The following is a 17,288-nucleotide window of genomic DNA, read 5'->3' as shown; positions in this document are numbered from 1 at the left end:
CTGGAAAAGGTTTTCAACAGGTAGTAAGGAAGAAACGACAGAACAGAGGTATATCAAGGACTCAAACGCAGGAAAAACCGAGAAAAGCAAACAATCAAAACAAATTTCAAATCCTCCAGAGTGAAGATGAAGACTTCGAAGTAAACCTAGAAGATGATGAGGACCCTGAGAATACCCCTATGGAAATAGCGGGAGAAGAGAAAGGAAAGGGTAGTGAGCCAAAATCGAACAAAGAAAACAGGGGAAAAAAATCTGAGGAGGTAACAACAGAACCAGAACAGGAATCTAAGATGGAAGTGGAAATCCCGTCAGAGAATGAAGCAGAAGAGGAGAAAATTATGAGAAGTTTGTTACAAGAATGGAAACACCTGGACAGCAGGTTTATACCTGAAAAACAAAAAGAACTATATAAGGAAGTCTTCAAGAAATACAAAGAGAAAAAAGGAGAGCCCCCGGACTACCTCAGCATGTCAGAAAGTGAACAGGGGAATGAGGATAAAGAAAGGATCACCTATGGCAAAAATAGCAGGAAAAGAGGCCGAAAACCAATGAGAGAAACCATCCAGACAGTGGGGGAAATATTGATAAACTCAGGAAAAGTGATACCTCTGTCGGAGGTATTCTTCCCCTCTTACAAAAAGTTTTAAATGATAATGCTCAGTTGGAATATTAGGGGTTTGCATAGTAAAGGCAAACAGAGGTATCTTAAGGACAAGTTGAAAAAAGAAAAACCTAGTGTGATGATAATACAGGAGACAAAGATGTCGAACCAACAGATTGAAGAAATAATAGAAAAAGGGAGGTTACAGTATCAAGTAATGGGACAAGATGCAATCGGTTCTGCGGGAGGCATCGCAGTCCTGTGGAACCCAAATGAAATCATCATAGAGAACTGGTCAAGTATGAGTGGCATCCTCACTGGACTTGGCAGAATAGTAGGAACCAGTCATCAGGTGGTTATCTCAGGAGTCTATGGCCCCCCGACCCCTGGGAAAAAAGAACAGTTCATAAACAACTTTAAATTGATCCGCAGACTTTACCCTGTAGCTGCTTGGATCATTGGGGGAGACTTCAATTTGATCAGATCTCTGGAAGAGAAGAAAGGGGGGACGAGGAAGAGGGATCACTTCATGGACGACTTCAATGCCATGATAGCTGATCTCAGGCTTATCGACGTTCAGACTATCAACGGGGTCCATACGTGGAACAACAGAAGGGGAGGAAAGAATCAAATTGCTTCCCGATTAGATAGATTTCTAATCTCTGAAGACATTATGAACAAAGATATTTTTGTTGAGGCCAAAATTATTCCAACCCTGGGATCTGACCATTGGCCGATCAGATTAGAGATGGATATCAAGAGGATTCAGGGGAAAAGACCTTTCAGATTCGAATCCTTTTGGCTAAGGGATCCCAATTTCATCAAGAAAATGGAGGAATGGTGGAACCAATGCACCAGTAAAGGTAGATGTAAAATGCATACCTTCCAGCTTAAACTGAAAGAATTGAAAAACAGAATAAAAAAATGGAACAAGGACGAATTTGGCAACATATTCGAGGATAAACAAAATCTGGAAAAGGAAATGGCTGAGCTACAGCAGCAGATAATCTTGGAAGGTAGAACGGAGGTCAGCAGCAACAGGGAAGGAGTCATCCTCGGAAGATTGGAAGAAAGACGAAAACAAGAGGAGATCCTCTGGCGCCAGAAATCTAGGATAAAATGGTTAAGAGAGGGAGAAAAAAATACAAAATTCTTCCATCAGTCAATGATCAAACACAGGCAAGGAAACAGAATCCTTTCGATTAAGGATAGGAATGCGAGAAGGGTGGTGGAACAAAAGGAAATAGAGCAGGTTCTTGTGGATTACCACAAGGAGATGCTATCAGAACCTCAAGTGGACAGATCGGGGGCCATTCAAGAGATCTGTTCTGCCATCCCTAGTCTGGTCACTGAGGACCAAAACAAAGCCCTCATGAGGGCCGTGACCTTAGAAGAACTGGAAGATGTTGTGAAGACTATGAAAAAAGGGACTGCACCTGGACCGGATGGTTTCACAGTCGACTTCTACCAGGCATGCTGGCTCTTCCTGGGGAACGAGATTTTGGCTGTAGTGGAAGAATCAAGAATAAACCAGAAGGTGTGGCGGGCTTTTAACTCAACCTTCTTTTCCCTCATTCCTAAGGGAGACAACCTAGAAGAGGCAAGTGGATTCAGACCTATAGCTCTCTGTAACGTCATTTATAAAATGATAACTTCGCTCATTGCCAAAAGACTCAAACCTCTCTTGGACAATCTTATCTCGGCTGAACAGACTGGTTTTGTGGAAGGACGGCAAATTCTCGATGGGCTGGTGGTAACTCAGGAGGTGATTCACTCCCTAAAGGTTAAAAAACAAAAGGGGATGCTAATCAAATTGGATTTATCCAAAGCTTATGACAGGCTTAATTGGAAGTATTTAGAAACTGTGCTTGAGAGATTCGGGTTCCAGCAAAGATGGATCGCCTGGATTCATAACCTGATCTCCTCCCCCCACTTTTCTATTATGGTTAATGGAAGCCCCTCTGAAACCTTTAATGCCTCCCGTGGCCTCCGTCAGGGCGACCCTTTGTCCCCTTTCCTTTTCATTCTTGCCGCGGAAGGACTTGGCAGATTTATTAAACAAGAAAGAATAGCAAATAGAATCAAAGGGCTGAAACTCTGGGGCAACAATCTCCCCTTAACTCATCAACAATTTGTTGATGACATCATGCTGTATGGGGAACCAACGGTAAGAGAAGTTCGAAACCTTAAAAGAATCCTAGACCTATTCTCTGAGGCTTCTGGGTTAGAAATAAATAAAGACAAGTCCTGTATCTTCATCTTCAACACAATGGAGCAGATCAAGTCTCATCTCATTAGAATTCTTGGTTTCAAGAAAGGAGAATTCCCCTCTAAATATTTAGGTAATATTCTGGATCTCACCTCTAAAAAGGTGAAGAATTGGCAAGGAACCCTTGACAAATTGAACAAAAAGGTCTCAAACTGGGCTTTCAGAGTCCTGAATATTGCTGGCAGAGTAGTTCTTGCCAAGTCGGTTCTCCAGGCGATCCCTATATACCCTTTAGCGTGCATGGCTGCACCTGCGGGGGTTTGTGCCAAAATTAGGGAAATAATAAGAAGATTTATATGGAGTGGATCTGATCAGAAGAATAAATGGGCTTTGGTCTCGTGGAAGCAGCTGACAGAGAGAAAAGATAAAGGAGGTTTAGGTCTAAGGGACCCGGAAATTCTTAACAAGGTGTTAGGAGCTAAACTGTGGTGGAGGTGGCTTAATGGTGGAAATGACTTATGGAAAAACATATGGAGGATCAAATATAGAACGCCAAACTCTACAGCCGACATTCTAAGACAGCAGGAATTCCCCAAAGGCTCCTCTATTTGGGATCTTGCCTCCCAAAACAGAGATCTAATTAACAACCATACCTTCTGGGAGATTAGAGGAGGCAGGGAAGCTAACTTCTGGGAGGATAGGTGGCAACAGCGTGAGAGATTAACGAATAACCAGGACCTCCTGCAGATACGGGGTAGAATTGAAAGAAACAGACTCAGTGTTAAGGATTACTGGAAAATAAATGAAATGTCGGAGGGATGGAGAATCTGGGAAGACCCGGCTCGTTGGGACCCAGATCTGTCCCCTGAACTCCAGGAACACTATAAAAAAGAGATGGGATTAAGGAAAATCCGAGAACGCCATGGGAACGATATCCTTCGATGGGGATACAATATGAAAGGGATATTCACAACAAAGGAGGCCTACTTCTTAAAAGAAGCTCAGAACAGGGATGACAGGAATGTAGAGTGGAAAACTATTTGGGAGAGTAATTGGTGGCCCAAAGTTTCCATCTTTGTTTGGCTATCCTCTAAAAATAAAATTCTGACCTGGGACCGAATTCAGAAGAAAGGTTTCATCGGCCCTTCCCGTTGCTATCTTTGCAACAAGGATTATGAGACCAGAGACCATTTGCTGATGAATTGTTCGTATACAGAGCAAATCTGGAAGATGACCAGACGGCTATTCAACAAATCGGGTCTTCAGATCAGAGATTTCACCGATCTGGTCTTCCAGTGGAATAAGGAAGCCTTTCAAAGCAGGGTTGTCCAGAGGGCTTGGAACCTTATGTCCCCCTTCATTCTATGGATGATCTGGAAGGAACGAAACCGGAGGGTGTTCCAAAACGCTGGTAGAAATCCAGAAATTATCTGGGATCAGGTAATTGAAAGTATGCGTGAGACTATCCTGATTGAAAAATGGGAAAATGATGATTGGCAAACAAATTCGGAAGAACAGGAAGTTTTGAACAGGTTAAATCTTAAACTTGAAATGGTTCACTTCAAGCATCCGACCTACCAGGACATGCGAACTCAAAGTCCAGATAAATTCAGATATCCGCGCGACCCGTTTATCAAACTCAACTTTGACGGGGCCTCGAAGGGAAACCCGGGCGAAGCAGGCTTCGGGGGAATCTTCAGAGACAGCAATCATCAGGTTAGATGGATTTACGCTGAATGGGGAGGGCAGATGACCAATAATGAGGCTGAGTTCTGGGCCCTGCATCAGGGTCTGTGTATTGCCATTAGAAACGGCTATAACAACTTGGAAATCTCCGGGGATTCGAAGATTGCTGTTGATATGTTGAGGAAGCTCAGTAATGGGCAGGCATGGGAGAAAATGGCCAAAAGCTGGCGCACAGCGGGCATTATTCAAGAAATAGCGGGCCTTATCAAACGTATTGATTATAGAATCATTAACCATGTCCGGCGTAAAGGAAATCAGCCTGCCGACTGGCTTGCCAATTGGGGCTGTCGAGGAAGTGGCACCACCTTGGACAGCCAATGGAGAGCGGTGGAAGGTAAGCAGGAATGGGAAGAGCTGGCAAATATAATCAAATCCGATCATGACCATGCAACAAATGCCAATGAATGAATCAACGGGTTGGTCCGATTCAGGCAAGTGGAGGCCGCACGCCTCGGGAGGAATTCAGCAGAGACATGCAAAAAGCATCATGGACGATGGTAGGTTGGAAGATCGTGTCCTTGACGACAGTACAGTGACGGCAGTCGAAGTGTATGGGCGTCAGTACACTCCAGGTAATGTAATTAATGGCTGTTCGATAAGGGGTGAAGATTGCGGTCCGCCAGCCCTCACAGCAGAAGAAATTAACAACGATATGATGACTAAGAGTAATGGCCCTCAGGCGCGTTTTGCAAGGCAGAGGATTACCGGATCAAACGGTTTTTCGGCGGAAAATAGTCGCGTTTATTCCCTATGTTGGCCGAAGGATAATACTTTCTGCATATTCATAAATTGGGTCAGGGTGGAGGCTGCAATCAAGCAGCACCAGCGTGCAGAGTCCAGTCAAAGGCATCAGAGAACCAGTCCGTCGGTTATCATGGAAACTAGACAGAAGCTCAGACAGGGGGAAGAGAATCAGAAGGTAGGGGAGGTCAGCAGACGCCGTAAAGGCAAAACCATTGTGCAGCAGGACCCTCCTGTTACTGTTCTGGATATTGAGGATGATTCGGATGATGACCCGGTGCCAGTTGTTGGTAGCAATGGCAGATACCACCGACAGAACGCGAAGGAGGAAGGAGAGGAGCAAGAGGAGGTCCGGCGCTACGGTACAAGGAAGCGCAGCCCGCCAACTGATAAGGAATTTGACGGAAATGGTAAACGCACTAAAATCCAGAAGGGTAAAGGAAAGATGGAGGGGGAAATCTCAGGAGGTGGCCAGGGAAGGAAACGGAAACAAAATGAAACTGTTTTACACCGAATTCGCAGGGCTGAAAAGGCTTTTTCTCGTAATGCCAAACCAGCTGTTAGCAATCTCATGAAACACCTGGAAGAAGACTTGATTCAGGAGAATTGGGACGACGAGATGGATGAATGGGAATTCCTCATACCGGACCCGGGGCATACTCGCGGGCGCTTGTCGTTATTCAAGCAGTCGCTCCACATTTACTGGGTTATGAAGGGCCTCTTGGCCAAAGCCTTGGAGCAGATGGTCCAGATATCCGCAGGGAACTGGCTTTTCTGCGTGTTGCAATGACCCAACATGATGAGAAGCTGGAGGCTATTCAGCAGCGGCTGAACCGCATTCTCCCAGACCCAGAAGATGGAGCAGCTCAACACCCTGATGGCGGCATCGAATAACAGGAGATATGTTTAACATCTTTCATAATATTTTTGGTTTTAGGTTTATACCTGTCAGAGATAGTAGAAGGCATGTAATTCAGAACAGTAGGTTTAGCCATAGTGTTAGTAAGGCTCAGGAATGTTTAGCTTTGCTTGCTCAGACCACCAGACTGAGAGCCTTCTATTTTTGGGCTGCTTTCAAAAACTACCGATGGAACTTGGTCCCGGTTTCCCCATGAGGGCGGGCTATGACTGTTTATGATTTGATGTTATGTTTTTTGTTTTTGATCGAGTAATAGAATGAGAACCACCCAGCTTACAAAAAAAAAAAATACATGTGTTTGGGATGGGCTACTTAAATAAATAGATTCACTTCTATTCATATAGTCAAAATAGAACTCTAGTACATGGAAGGGAGAGACCCTCCAATGTGCTCTTGATCTATAACTTGGGGGAAATGTCACAACATGAACTGCTAGTTGTTATGCTTCATTGTTAAATTACTTGTATATATAAGAGATTAGGATGGAATTTGGAAACAATATTGCACGTAGTTCTTACTTGTGCTTGATGGAAAATATTAATAAATGTGGAGTCACTTGAAATCCAACCTAGAACCACTTGTGAGTGCCCATATATTGCTAAATCTATAATGTGATCTACCAAGCAATATTGAGAAGTGTGCACACTACAATAAGCTATGCTCTATTGCTAGTGGCACTTCAAAGTCCATTTTTGAAAGATATGTATCACTTGAGGGTGTTAAGAGCCATCCTCTAGTGTTGTTAAGTCTTTGTGTTCCCTCGAGTGACACCATCAAAATATCCTCTAGAAATCTTAGAATTGTATTTCAAAGGAATGATAGCACAAGGAAGCCTTGTCTTTGGCGAGTTGCACACTAAGTGAATGCTTGTCTTCAACATGTAGAAAATATTGAAGACATTTGAAGGTTTATTTTGGAATACATTGTTGTTTTGAGCTAGCCAAATGGATCATATCACCTCTGGAACCAAAATTTTATTATCTTCTTTTCTACTTGTATTCCATTCATTTTCAACAATGTAATCTTCGAAACAAAACTATAAACTCAAAACGAGAACTTCGCCCAAAATACCCCGAAAAAACATGAAAAACAGTGCTAAAAACGAAAAGTGTGTATACTAGAACCATGGTTTCTTTTAGGGTCAATTTTGAACGTTTTTAAAACGATAGTGAGAACGAATTTTTTGTGCAAAAATTGTGCAAAAACCAGCTTGAAAATGAAAAGTGCTAATAATGGAATGATGAATTTTTTTTCTAGGGTTAATTTTCAATATTTTAAAAAAATGCTAGCAAAACCGAATTTTTATGTGCAAAAATTGTGCAAAAACACCCTCAAAACAAGAAGTGTTGATGCTCGAATAACATTTTTTTTTTTTTGGATAAATTTTCAACATTTTGAAATAATGGTGTAAAAGATTTTGTTATGACTCCGAAAAACATTAAAATTTCAAAAAAGTAATGAAAACATAAAATTAGAAATAAAAACAATGAAAAAAAACACAAAAAAAAAGTTAAAAAAATACCAAAACGTAAATAAAAATATATATTAAAAACAAAACATGAAATTAAAAAAAAAAAAAAATCATAAAAATGTAAAAAAAAAAAAGAACAAACAAAACAAAATTAACCTATAAAATCTGAGAATTAAAAAAAATAAAAAAATAAAATAAATAAAGAAATAAATAATAAGAAAAACATATTTTCAAAAAAATAACATTTTTTTTAATGTGGTAAACCAAAAAAAAAAATTGGAAAAAAAAAACTATAAAATTAAGTAAAAAAAGGAAATTTTAAAAAATCATTAAGAAAAACTAAAAAAATTAAATTAAATTAAAAACAAACTAGATTAAAAAAAATAGAAAAATAACAAAAAAAAACCAAAAAAAAAAAAACTACAAAAATTGAGATTAAAAACATTTTCAAAAAACCCTAAAAAACAAAAATATGCTAAAACTAAAAATAAAAAAAAACCCGAAAAACAATTAAAATTTAAAAAATAATACATATTATCAAATTAAACATCATTTTCAAAAAAATATTAAAATTAAAAAAAGTTAAATATATTTTTGATATTTTTTAAAATAACATTTAAAATATTTAAAATATATATATCTTACAAATATATATAAAATAAAATAAAAAATATTTTATATATATATATATATATATATATCAAATAAACATATTTAACAAAATTTATTTTTTATTTAAAAAAAGAAAAAAACTAATTTATCGGCCACTGCCCCCATAGGCGGCCGGGTGGTGGCTATTCGATTTCGAGAATCGAATAGCCACTTCCTGACCAGCCCCACGGCTGTTGGGCAGTGGCTATCTGATTCTCGGAATCAGATAGCCACCACTCAGCCGCTCGTGGGGGTGGTCGGGTGGTGGTTATCTGATTCTCAGAATCAGATAGAGATATGAATTTATTTTGATTATGGAATTATTATCAAGCCGACCTACAACTCATGTAGGCTCAGAAGCCCAACAGTCACATCTACTCAAACACAACCATTGTGTATAAATATAAGAGGAGTTTTCCTCATTTGCACTCACTCATTTGATCACATCTCTCTCTCTCTACCACGCAGAAATGAGTCTCCTCTCTACTGCACAGAAATGGGTCTCTCTCTCACACATGTGAAGTCGGAAGCTGTTGAACCTGACGCTGCAACTGCAGATCCAAATATTGACCTATGTGGCCTAGAAGATCTACTCATCTGGACTATTTTATAGGTTCATCTGAACCTCCTCTGGAAGCTGCAACTTTTGGTGGTGGAATGAAGTCAATCCAATGAACAGTTTGCAAGATATCGACTGCCCTAGTTTAAAGCCGGAAACTGTTGAACGTGAAGCTGCAACTGTAGAAGTAAAGATTGACTTGCATGGCCTAGAAGATCTCCTCTTTGGAACTAAGTTGTAGGTTCATTTCAACCTCCTATGAAAGCTGCAACTTTTGGTGGTGGAATGGAGTCAATCCAACGAACGGTTTGCAAGATATCGACTGCCCTAGTTTGAAGCCGAAAACTGCTGAAACTGAAGCTACAACTGTAGAAGTAAAGATTGACCTATGTGGCATAGAAGATCTCCTCATCCGAACTGCGATGTAGGTTCATCTGAACCTCCTTTGGAAGCCGCAACTTTTGGTGGTGGAATTAAGTCAATCTGACAGTCGGTTTGTGAGATATCGTCTACCCTAGTTTGATAGTGAAGCTGCTAATGTTGATGTTGCTAATCTAGGGTTTGCTACTACTGATATGAATCAAATTTATTGTACTATTTCTCTCTGCTGAATTATTGAAGATAAAAGAAGATTTGATCAAAGGGTTTCCCTACACATTGTGGGGTTTGTCCCTGGCTAGCCGCCGCATCTTGTGTCTCTTGTCTTGGCTTGTTTTTTGTCGACCGTTTAATGTTCTATCTGCACTTTACTTTATGTACATGTGATTGCTAATCTATGGAATATAATAAGAAAAAGATGTAAATTGTTATAAGAATAGAACATACCATAACTTAACATGGTATAAGAGCTGAGGTGAAGACAAATTCTGAGCAAGAGCAAGAGCAATCACCGAAGAGAAGATTGGCAAGGCTATCCTAAAAGAACTATGGGGTCCTCAACACTCTTTCCTACCAAAGACAAGCTTCGTGAGAAATATGACTATCACGCACGGAAGATGTCTATCGATCTAACCCTAGATGATCCAAGAGTGCTGGACCATGTAAGAGGCAATATTGTTGAGCCTCCATCAAATGCATCCACTGCTGCATGGAACAAATGGAAAATTGAAGAAGTCAAAATAGAAGATCATTCAGGACTCTATCAAAAAGCACTTGGTGGCCTACATCTCTAAACTAGACACCTCTAAGGAAATCTATGATAGACTGGGAAATGGCACTCACGACTCCTGGAGGATTACCATCCGAATGGTACGTGTTCAAGACTACTCTTCTGAACTATAATGTAATTCCTAGTTTCAAGGAATTAATGGCTAGATGCATTCAAGAAGAAACAAGGGAAGAAGAGCAAGAAATGCCCATGCCTAAAGGTCCTCCCGCTGCCTTTTTTTCTCATGCTAAGAAAGAAATAATTCTGGTACTAAATCAAAAGGAAAGGCTGGACCTAAGGGTGGAAGAAAAGGATGATGTTACATCTGCGATAAAGCAGGTCACTATGCAAGGGAGTGCCTTGATAGAAAGGACTCACACTGAGACGATGATCAAAATCCCTCTGATGGCAAATCAAAGGAATGACAAATTCAACATAAAAGGTAAGAGGAGAGCTGGGAATTGAGGAAGAGGACAACCATTCAAGAAGGCTAGAAATTCTAGGATATATTAAATGCACCTAACCTCAAAAAGAACCTAGTGTTCATTTCGACAATGGAAGACAAAGGCTACAAGGTAACCTTTAGCGATGGCAAGGTACATATATGGAAAAATAATGTTAAGGATGCCTTTACTCTTGGGTTAGTGTTGATTCATTATATCAGGTCAATGGAAGTCTGCTAGGTGTCATGTCTTATGAAACATCTCTTTAATCCGAACTTTGACATCGGAGGTTTGCCCCCCTTCATTATAAAGCTATACTCGATGTAATACAAATGGTTACAGGGATGCCCGAATTCTGAGTAGAGAAAGAAGGTGTATGTCCAGGATGTGCTGAAGGAAAGCTCAAAATGGGACCATTCCCCTCCAACCAAAGAAAGACCTCCGATATATTATAGTTGGTTCACTCAGGCATACTTGAGGTTGGCATTAAGAGGGAGACTACTACACCACATACTCCTGAGCAGAATGGTGTGGCAGGAAGGAAGAACTGCACGATTGTGGAAGTTGTCTGGGCCATGCTACATGATCAAAGACTTCTGAAGTTTCTATGGGATGAAACTACAAACACTGCCATATAGCATTGGGTTCCAAGACTCCTAAAGAAAAGTTCACCAGTAAGAAACCTGATGTTTCTCATTTTAGAATTTTTGGAAGCCCTGTATATTTTCATGTGCCAAAAGAGAAAAGAAATAAATTGGGTGCATCTGGAAAGAAGGGAATTTTCGTGGGCTATGGTGAAAATACTAAAGGCTATAGAATCTATGTAGCCAGTCAAAGGGAAGTCGTAATTAGTCATGATGTCACCTTTGATGAAGATATGGCTCTTAGCAAGGTGAACAATATTTCGACTTTGAGGAGCTCTTAAGAAGCTAACACCAGGGAACCGAAAGAAAAGGATGATGAATCAATGCCTGATGTAGAAGAACCCATGGATCTGATTGATCCTCATCCACATGAGCCTTCCTCTTCTAGGAAGAGGCCTTCATGGCTTAGGGGGATACTTGATGATGTTGAAGGACATGCTGCAGTCTGAGGAACCTTCCGTGAAAGTAAGAAACCTAACAGGTATCAGGGATACTTGACCATCATGAGCACGATCATACAAAATGAGCTTTCATCATTCTCAGATGTCATCAAGAATTAAGTATGGAAGGATGCTATGACCAAAGAATATGAGTCTATCATGAAGACTGATGTCTGGGAAGTAGTTCCCAGACCCCAGGACAAGACAGTTGTTACTTACAAATGGCTTTACAAGATAAAGCATGCAGCAGATGGAAGTACGGAAAAGTATAAGGATCATTTTGTTGCTCATGGTTTCTCCCAGAAGGAAGGTATAAACTATGATGTGATATTTGCACCTGTTGCCAGATATATGACCATCTGCTCGATCATAGCTGTTTTCACTTCACAAGGATGGAACCTACATCAGATGGATGTCAAGACTGTGTTCTTACACAGCTCGATCAAAGAAGAGGTCTACGTGGAGTAACCCAAAGGATTTGATTGAAATTATCATTTATGCAGGTTGAAGAAGGCTCTCTATGGGCTGAAGCAAGCACCCCGAGCATGGTATGAGAGGATCGATAGCAACTTGATGAAGCTAGGATTCACTAGGAGTGAAGCTGATCCTAACCTTTACTTTAAGGTTGAAGATGACAAGCCTCTCATACTGGTGTTGTATGTGGATGACCTCTTTCTAACAGGTGCAAACCCTCTCATTCACAAATGTAAGAGGGAGTTGGATTCTGAATTTGAAATGAAGGACCAAGGACTTGAAGTGTGGCAGAAGCTAGGGGAAATTTTCCTATCTCAAGGAAAATATGTGGTAATGATATTGGAAAGACTCGGTATGATGGACTGCAAGCCTGTGACTACCCCGAGGATCTTAAATTTTAGAAGTTATATGGTAGTGATGTCGGACCAGATTTGGGAAATATCTCTGAGTTTAATAAACTCATCCGCATTGATGTTCTTGGTGAACCTCCATTCGAATGTATGTTTTGCAGTTAGCATTGTGAGCTCATATTTGGTTGAGCCTCACTAGATTGATGCCAAGAATCTTCTAAGATATCTTCATTGCACAATGGGTTAAGATACACTGTCGAAGATGTGAGACTACTTGGATATACTGATGCTGATTGGTTATGCAGTGTGGTGGACCGTAAGAGCACTTCCGGGCGTTGTTTCACCTTGGGATCTGCTTCGATATCTTGGTTGAGTAGGAAGCAAAAGTCGGCGGCTTTGAGCACTACTGAAGCAGAATATATTGCTGCTAGCATGACCTTGTGTGAGGCAGTTTGGTTGCAAAAGATCTTCAGTGAGTTGTTTGGATTTACATTGGATACCACTATGATTCTCTGTAACAACTAGAGGTGGGATTCGATTATTGAGGAATCCCATATTCGTCGATTGCTCCAGCAGATAGACATCATCTCGATATGATAAGTCGATGAGCAAGGAGGTTCCATCGCATTAAGATGATGTACAGGTCGATACACCTTATCAAAGCCCCGAGAAAAGATCTAATCTGTAATTTTCCCAAACGACTTGGAGTCGTCAAGAAACCCTTGTACAAGGGTCTTGCATGTTGCATACATTGAGCTCTGGGAGCTCTAAGGGCTTGTGGTTCTTACTGGAGCAACATATGACGACAGGGTAACTAACCCTGCCCTGGCGGTGCACACCAGAACAAGATGATTCACTCTCTTGTGGACAAGATGATTCGCTCTCTTGTGGAACAGGATGATTCACTCTCCTGTGTAGCAGGATGATTAGCTCTCCTGTGAGGCCTGGATTGATGTGTTCTCCATGGCGATTGTAGCAAGATTGATGTGTTCTCTTGTGAGGCCTAGATTGATGTGTTCTCCATGACGGCCTAGATTGATGTGTTCTCCATGGTGATTGTAGCAGGATTGATGTGTTCTCTTGTGAGGACATGATTGATTAGTTCTCTAGTCGAGGCATCCTACCCATGCAGTCTGGGACTCATGGGAAGTACCTCTCATTTGATCAATGAGTAGGGAAATGAAGTTAGGGACCATAGTAGCACCGATGGATGCATCGTTGTCTCTACCGTACTCCCTACGCTAGAATGACCTCCATTGATCTGGGATCAATGATACTGGTCTGGGACCAGTGGTAGGAGTTGTAGCATACTATGACGCTGACTTCGAGTCGGTTGAAACTGGTTTGGGACCAATGGTACATACTCCGAGACTGACTTCGTGTTAGTGCAGTACTAGTCTGGGACGAGTGAGAGTGGTACATGTCATGCGGAAAGAGTCAATTTTGTGGACAAAACTGACCTCCCTAGAAGCTAAGGCTTTTTAGTGACAAACAAGACAATCAAGCACTATCTTTCCCTAAATATGCATTTAGAATACAAGCAATCAGGTGTTTAAAACATACCTTTAGTCCAATGTTGTTCGTAGCAGTCCAGCCTCTCTGATCCAGATGAGCTCCTCGTTCTCTTTGAAACCCGCATTCACTAACAAGAAAACGATTACATAGCACCTGAATAACTCATAAAATAAAACATATTCATCATAAAGACCAAGGAGTATATGAAACAAATTATATATAACAACTTGTTGAGAAAAATGAACTTAATTGCATTAAGTGGAAACAAAAGAAACCATTACAACCAGTGCCTTGGTGTTGTGCAGGTCCCTCCCAGGGTCCAGCAAGAGTTCTCCTTTACTTTGGTCAGCTCACCCACTTCCAAATGAAGCTAAGAAAGGATGGGAATCTCTCCTCTCAAGCTCTATAAGGGAGTCCTAATTTCAGCAGCATCTACCCTTAGGAATGTTCAGCTTTCAACCTCTCCTCTCTCTGGCCCAATGCCTGTATTTATAATGCTTTGGAGGAAGTTAATCAGCTCCACCATCAATGGGATAAGCCCCTCTTTGAATGGGATAGCTCCCCTCTTGAGGGGATAAGTTCCTCTTTCATAGGGATACATGAACCATCTGGAGGCGCTCAATACACGTCAAACCAACTTCTAGAATGCTCTAGAATCGACCACAAGTAACTTTTTTGAAGTAAAACTCGCGCCTTTTGACCTTTACAGGAGTACGCACCCACCCATTTACAGACAGAGCGTACAAGTACGCAGGTATTGTGAACTTGGGGTGCGTACACGTAGGTAACGTTAAGATAAACTGCGTAACCAGAGTTATTTGACTTTTTAAGGACTTTCTCTCTTTCTTGGAGTTTGACATGAGGAGCAGAGGTATAAGACTTGCCAAGGAGGATAGTATGACAGTTGATGGAGCCATACTAACTGCAAATAGTCATGGTGACAAATTTTAGTGTAACAGATTGCCCCCTAAAGTGCGAAGCCTGTAGTAGATTAGGGTTTCATATCATCTAGGAAGGGTGAAGTACTTTATCATTTCAAGGATTATCTTGTGGAGAGCCCAGTCGGAACCTGCAAATATTCAACACAAAATACATATGTAAGATCATATCATCACTGAGGTAGGCATTCCCATACTCAGATTGAAAACTTTAACTAACAAACTAACTACTGCTCTGATATAGGAATGATTTCGCAGTACATCATAATCGTAGACTCATGTAGACACAGTATGGACGCAGCCATCTGTTTATGATTAGTCTACTGTATAATGAATACAAAACTCCTCGTAGCCTGGATGGTGGAAACTAGATCCAGGGTCTTCATTTCTACTTCCCGAAATGGTACGATTCTATCCATGCGAATAAATGAGTTGATGTCGAACATGGTAGAAACCACTTGATTACCAGTCGATGATGTAAACTGTTAACAAGTGTGAGAGAGACCACCAGTGATGTCAATGGTTCTCAAAGTACCCAGTACAATCCATGAGATGCGAATGAATGCGTTGATATCGAATATGTCACGGAATCCTTCGATCGAAAGTCAATGATGTAAACTGTCGTCAAAGGCGAGAAACCTGCCATTGATGCATGCAGATTTCAAGGTACTGACGATTTCTAGGTCATCTTTCTAGATAGTGTGCTGATGTCAATAGAAAGCGACCCGTTGCAGGCAAGCCCACAACACGAAATCATAGATCAAGTTGAAGAAATGTAGTTGTAAGGACTGACTCAGGGATGGTCAAAATGGATGACAAGTATTTTGCAGATGAATGGTTTGTTTGCAGTGACCTCTTGAACACATAACGACACAACAGATGGCTTGGTGACAATTGACCCAAAGTTAATACCCGGAACCGGTTGAAGATTTTCAATGTGGTTTGATTAACTGTTAGGCAAAGGATTTCCCAACCCAGGTGAATGAAAAAGTGTCGTGTTCAAGAGTGGTGATAAGGTTTCTTCTGAGACAAAGGATAACAAATAGGCTCATTTTCCTCTCTTTTCCCCCACCATTTCTGGCAAGTACCTCTTTATTTTTTACAAGCTTGAGGAGGATAACATATGCTTGATTATAAGCTCATCCTTCAGATGAGTCCAACTTAGTTTAGATTCAAACCCTAAGAAGGAGTGGTCCGTTCCTGTTTGTAATCGAACAGGTCCTTTACTGTGAAATTTTAACGAGTCCAGTATAGGAGAAACTCGGTGTTTTTCAATTTTAGAGAGTCTGAAAAAACTTAAGAAGACTCCAGGGTTGACTTTTTCATAAATTTGTGTCTCCCAAGCCCGAAAAAGTATAAAATAATACTTGAGAGAACCGCTTGATCTTTTACGACCAAGGAGTACTTTCATAATTAGTGTTTTTGACCTGAAAAGTAAAAAGTGATCAAGGACACGTCGTTTTATTTCCAGTATCGAATTTGAAACGACAAAAATCCGGCAATCTTTTCCTGTTTTTACAGTCAGAAAAGGGCTATAAGAGGACCGTCTTTTAATTCCGTTTTAACGAGTGTAAAAGAAACGCTTGGCAATCTTTTCATGTTTTAGGAGTCAAAAAAGAGCTTAAAGATGACTCTGATGTTTTTGTTTGTAAAAAATGACAATTTTCCCTGAAAATCCTTTATCCTGCACAAAAACCAACACATTACTCATACCCGTTTAAAGATAGATAAAAATACTTTGAAAAATACCTTTTCATGGTGAAAAATAAACAAATTTACCATTTATTTACCCAGAAAACCTATAAAAAGGGCTTTTACCAATTCATTTTTACCATTTTACTGTTGAGGAGAGAAAAAGGGCTTTTGGCAAGAAACTTCCCGTGGACATTGCGGAGAATCCGACCGTCGAAATCGAACGCCGTCTCTTTCAGGTATTCTACAACATCCTCCTCTTCATTTTCATCCGTTTAGAATTTGTTTTTAGGTCCTAGTTTCATTTTTTGGAGGTTTTGGGGTTTCAAGGTCCGCCTTTCGGGGTACGTAGGTGCTCCACTGGTGACCTGCGTACCCTGACATTTTCTCAGTTGGGAAAATGGTGGGCGTATGCACCTTGCCTTAAAGGAACCCATGTACCCATGCTCTATTCCTAAAGGCGGGGTGCGTACTCCGCGCAAAGGGTTTACAAACCCCAAATTCTCCAAATTGGACCAATAAATTTTGATTTTATGAATTCTAATGGATGTTTTCTGGTGTGTAGATTGCCCACCATGCTTGATTGGCACGAGAGAGAGCACGAAGATGTTGATTTGGCCACCATTAATCATCAACCATCCATTGATGCTTTGAAGGCATGTGGCCTTTACAAATACTGGGCCATACCTGGCATGAGGGCCCAGGTGCGCTTTCTAGAGTGGCTGGTAGAGAGATGGAACGTCTAGGA

At 40.8% G+C, this 17,288-nt stretch overlaps 1 protein-coding gene across 1 annotated transcript; it reads left to right on the top strand.

Moving 5' to 3' along the window:
- The first annotated feature begins 761 nt into the window (after positions 1 to 761).
- Positions 762 to 6,087, top strand: LOC149179665 (uncharacterized). Its single transcript, XM_089413615.1, has 2 exons — positions 762 to 4,890; positions 4,988 to 6,087. Exons 1-2 carry the CDS (start codon positions 762 to 764, stop codon positions 6,085 to 6,087), a joined length of 5,229 nt encoding a protein of 1,742 aa, XP_089269741.1.
- Positions 6,088 to 17,288: the final 11,201 nt, after the last annotated feature.

Source organism: Pinus tabuliformis, chromosome 3_2, assembly GCF_031772625.1.
Source record: "Pinus tabuliformis cultivar Carrire ecotype Pingquan chromosome 3_2, CPIR1, whole genome shotgun sequence".
Lineage (NCBI taxonomy): Eukaryota > Viridiplantae > Streptophyta > Pinopsida > Pinales > Pinaceae > Pinus > Pinus tabuliformis.
Note: the sequence above shows the minus strand (reverse complement) of the source record. Positions and strands in the feature narration are given on the sequence as shown.